We start from the raw sequence: 4,741 nt of genomic DNA, 5'->3' as shown, positions 1-4,741 counted from the left end.
GTCCCATGTTACTAACGTGGATAGATCCATCACCGTTTATCAAAGAATTCCCTCCTCCTTTCATTCTTGAGTCGAAGACACGCAAAAGGGCAGTGGCCTCAGTACAGGTGGCATCCGAGCTGGACTTATGAACTACCCCGATTGGGGATCAAGCGACACGTGGCAGTAATTAAAGGTTACCAGCGGGAGTGTGTAGAAGTAGAACGTATTTGGATGTAAGAAAACCTGGTCAGCGCGGGCAGACTCATCGGGCAGGCGTTACTCACGCCATGCGACCCTCCCCTCTTTCATTTTTTATATTTTCCCCTCTCTCTTTGCGTATAATAGATGCGTGGTTTCGGTATTATATAAAATTAAAAAAAACAAAAAATAAAGAATATTAATTAATCTAAAATATATATATGTATATAAAGAGGAGCATAGAGAAGGAGAGGGTAAAGAACAAGGCGTGCTTTGCGCTTGGTAACTCGTTCTTTTTCTAGAGGAAACAAAAACAAGGAAAAACAGAAAGGAGAGAAGGAAGAGTTTGGTAGGGGTTGTTAATAGCGATTTAGTCGAAGGTATACAAAGTGGAAGAGTTTTTAGAGTATCTGGCATTTGGCTTTGTTTGATTCAGCCAAGAGCGTTGTTGGTTTCCTAGGTCTTTCGTGACATATAAAGGGTTGTTTTTTGAAGCTGTTTCTTTAGTGAAGTTTTCAATCGTTTTTGGGTTCTTCAAGAGACAGCAAGCCAAGCAGTAGAAGAACAAGAAAGAAAGAAAGAGTACAGAAAAATGGAGTGGCATGCTTGTCTTGATGAATATGAGAAGCTTGTTAGAAGGATGAGCACTCCCAGGTTTGTAGTCTTCGTTTCTTCTTTTCAAATCAAACAAAATTTCACAACTTATTTTTTTCTTGTGAGTCAGTGATTTTGCAACAAAAGGAAACAGTCGTGGGTTTTCCCGTTGGTTTTGCCTTATAACTTGTGCTTCCTGGGAGTCTGGGTTTGAGCTCTTTTTGGTTTCTGGATTTTCAGCATGATCATATGTTCTAAAAGCCAACAATTTCTTTTCATTTGTTTCCTCTTGCTTTCAGTGTTCTCCTCAGTTCTGGATTCAAGGTCTCTGTTTTCTTCTGGTTTTTGAGGTTTCTCTTTCCTCCTAATTTGGAACAATATCTCTCCAAACTTACCGAAATTAGTTAGCAAACTTTAATTTCTAAACCTTAACTGATAGTCACAAATTTTAATTTACAAATTTACAAATATTATCATTTCACAAAATTTCATAATAATTCTTTGACATTTTTTCCTTAATATTTTCCGGAAACTTTCAAAATCTTCCTTCCTTAAACTTTTCGAAGATCTCTTTCATTAAACTTTCTTGCTTCTAAAATTTGAGAAAACCTTACTAAGGAAATGAATTTCCGTGACTTGACCTTTCCTTGCTTTTTATTGTTTTTACAGGGTCGTGATCGACAATACCGTCTGCCCCACTGCGACTCTTGTCAAGGTTAGCTTCCACGAAACCCTTCAAATATGAACGCACCGAAAAAATTGTCGTCTTTTCTTTATTATTGCCCAAAATTTTGACTTATGGGTCTCTTTTTTTCCCTTTGATTTTTCAAAGCCTTCGACTCATTCTTTCCTCTTGCTTTGATTTCTCAGGTTGATAGTGCTAGAAGACACGGAATTTTGTTAGACGCTGTTCAGGTTTTAACAGATCTGAATCTTTCAATTAAGAAGGCTTACATTTCATCTGATGGCCAGTGGTTCATGGATGGTAAGCTAACTTTACTAAAAAAATTGATTTTTTAAATCAAGTTTGTTCTTTTAGCATGTTACTATTTCTGGGTCTTACTTGAAATTTCTGTTACTAACATTTTCCTTTTGGGGTTTGCAGTTTTCCATGTGACTGATTTAAACGGAAACAAATTAACGGATGAGAGTGTTATTAGCTACATTGAGCAGGTAGTTATTACACTTAAATTTTATTTTATTATTAATAATGGGATGCCCTTTATAGTAGATTAATCTGCCATAAAACTGATTTTATTTTTGTCTGCTTTGCAGTCCCTTGAGACCACTCAGCCCGATAGAGGCCAAGGGTTTAATGGCTTAACGGCGTTGGAATTGACGGGAACGGATAGAGTTGGTCTTTTATCAGAAGTATTTGCAGTTTTAGCTGACTTGCAATGCAATGTGGTAGAAGCTAAAGTGTGGACTCATAATGGTCGAATCGCCTCTTTAATTTATGTAAAAGACTGCAATTCAGGGTCCCCTATTGAGGACTCGCAGCAAATTGACAGAATCGAAGCACGATTAAGGAATGTTTTGAAAGGAGATAATGATATTCGTAGCGCGAAAACTTCAGTTTCTATGGCGGTAACACACACTGAGAGAAGGTTACATCAAATGATGTTTGCAGATCGTGACTATGAAAGAAAGCCTATTTTGCAACATAGGGCAGATTCTCCTGTGGTCACTGTACAAAATTGGGTGGAAAGGGGTTATTCAGTTGTGAATGTTCAGTCCAAGGATCGAACCAACCTTTTGTTTGATGTAGTTTGCACATTGACAGATATGCAATATGTTGTGTTTCATGCCACTATCAACACAGCTGGGGATAATGCATATCTGGTACTTAATTGTTTCATTATTTATCTTCTTTAAGACTTTGGATACATGACTTCAGTTTATTGACTTCAATTTGTTTAATCTTGTTGCAGGAATTCTATATTAGGCACACAGATGGAACCCCAATTAGTTCAGAACCTGAAAGACATCGTGTGATCCAATGCTTGCAAGCTGCAGTTGAAAGGAGAGCATCTGAGGTATATTTCTATTCCAAGTCATTTCCCCATTTGACTGTTGAATCTTTAATTTTTAATGTTTGTCCAATATTCCAAAGACTGATGCATTAGTTGTGTGATTTCAGGGAGTAAGGCTGGAGTTATGCACTGATGATAGGCAGGGTCTATTAGCAGATGTGACCCGAACGTTTAGAGAAAACGGTCTTAACGTGACAAGAGCCGAGATATCAACCACGAGGGACATGGCTAAGAACGTTTTTTTTGTAACAGACGCAATTGGAAACCTAGCAGATCCCAAAATCATTGAAGCAGTGAGACAAAAGATTGGTTTAGGGAAGTTAAAAATAAAGGAATTGCCATTGATTTATCATCAAAAGGCAGAAAGGGAGGAGCAGGCAGTAGGGGTTGGTGGGACAGTGTTGTTATCACTTGGGAGCCTAGTGAGAAGGAATCTGTACAATTTGGGTTTGATTAAATCCTATTCTTGAAGTGGAAACTCCAAGGCAGCAAATTGGTAGGAGATTTGTTCACTGCGCTTTGGTTGGCAAGTGGCATATTCTTTGCTTCAGGTTTGGGCTTTGGCCTTTGTGTACATATGAAAAAGGTGGAATTTGGTGATAGTTGTTGCTATAGTTGGGTTTGGTTGGCTGAATAGACAGAACCACACAGAGAAGATTGGGAGGCAGCTCCACCAATTTTTTTGTTACCCCCAATGCTTGGTTTAGGGGAAGGGAAGATTTGAATGGGAAGAGGGAAAACACAGGAAAAGTTAAAATGATATTGGTGGGGTTTGTGAATTGTGCTATAGATTTGTTGCTGTCAGAGAGAAAAGAAGATTAGGTAGAAGAAAAATATGGTTTATTATACACAACATTTGTACATAACGACTTTTAAGTATTAATTATAATGGTTGACTTGATTTTTTCTATATACTTCTGTCTACTATTTTCTGCTTGGGTCCATTTGTTTGAAGGGAGAATCTAGTGTTTCCTTTGATTAATATTATGCAGACATAAGGTCCTACCCTTGTAGATTAAAAGGAATCCTTTGCCCAAAGGGTAATCCATCCAGATGCTTCTTCTTTAATCACCACATCTAGAAGTAACACCTAAGCAAGTTGGAACCAATCAAAGCAAAAAAACACTCGGAACAAATGGTTGATTTTCAAATGGACAAAAGCATATTTTTATCTCAACTGGTTTTTACTCATGATGAAGGTAATTACACCTCTCCCACCCAAAAATTGTAAAAATATTAGTGTAGTGGGGGAGTACAACCAGCACCTGTCCACCCAAGCAACTACTAAGAACCAATCCAAGTGGCCTAAAATCCCAAGTTCGAACGACAAATGTAACTAGGGTCGAGCTGGTTCTTTCATGCAATTGGCCAGCCATTCAAACAGGTTGGGGAAGGTTAGGTCTAGTGTGCCTAACTTTTTAGATGCGGTAGAGTTACTACAAAGCCTTCAACAATTTAATAGCTGCATAGAATAGCAGTTATGGAAAGAAATTTATTGGTGGATGGTCTTTAATTATGAAATCCTAACGGTTTGTACCCGCTGCCGCCCCTATTACCTCATAAAGTCTGGTTAAATCTTTACATCTTTCCCGCTACCAAGTTAAAGAGTTTGCCCACCATAAAATTCATATCAATTGCCTTCAATATTTAACCACCATAAAATTTTAGTGTTACTGCTGTCCTTATCATGGTAAACTTGTACTTGTTGTATTCTAAAATGTACTATTAACATAGATATAAGCCATTAAGATGATTAACTTCTTTTTGTTGTGTTGCTAAAAAATCTAAAGAAAATTTAGTTAAAATCCCATTTTAATAAAGGAGGTTGACAGGCAGGGCAACCAATGGTTGAGTCGATTAGAGGTTCCCCATATGACACTTTAGATGATATTTATCTGATAACTTCTGAAAAAAAATTCGATCCTAAACTTCGG

General features: G+C 37.6%; 1 protein-coding gene across 1 annotated transcript; it reads left to right on the top strand.

Moving 5' to 3' along the window:
- Positions 419-3,719, top strand: LOC18606377 (ACT domain-containing protein ACR8). The gene is made up of 7 exons (XM_007039953.2): positions 419-834; positions 1,444-1,489; positions 1,645-1,759; positions 1,880-1,947; positions 2,050-2,616; positions 2,706-2,810; positions 2,915-3,719. Exons 1-7 carry the CDS (start codon positions 773-775, stop codon positions 3,275-3,277), a joined length of 1,326 nt encoding a protein of 441 aa, XP_007040015.2. The 5' UTR covers positions 419-772; the 3' UTR covers positions 3,278-3,719.

This window comes from Theobroma cacao, chromosome 3 (assembly GCF_000208745.1).
Source record: "Theobroma cacao cultivar B97-61/B2 chromosome 3, Criollo_cocoa_genome_V2, whole genome shotgun sequence".
Classification (NCBI taxonomy): Eukaryota; Viridiplantae; Streptophyta; class Magnoliopsida; order Malvales; family Malvaceae; genus Theobroma; species Theobroma cacao.
This window is presented reverse-complemented; position numbering and strand designations above follow the sequence as displayed.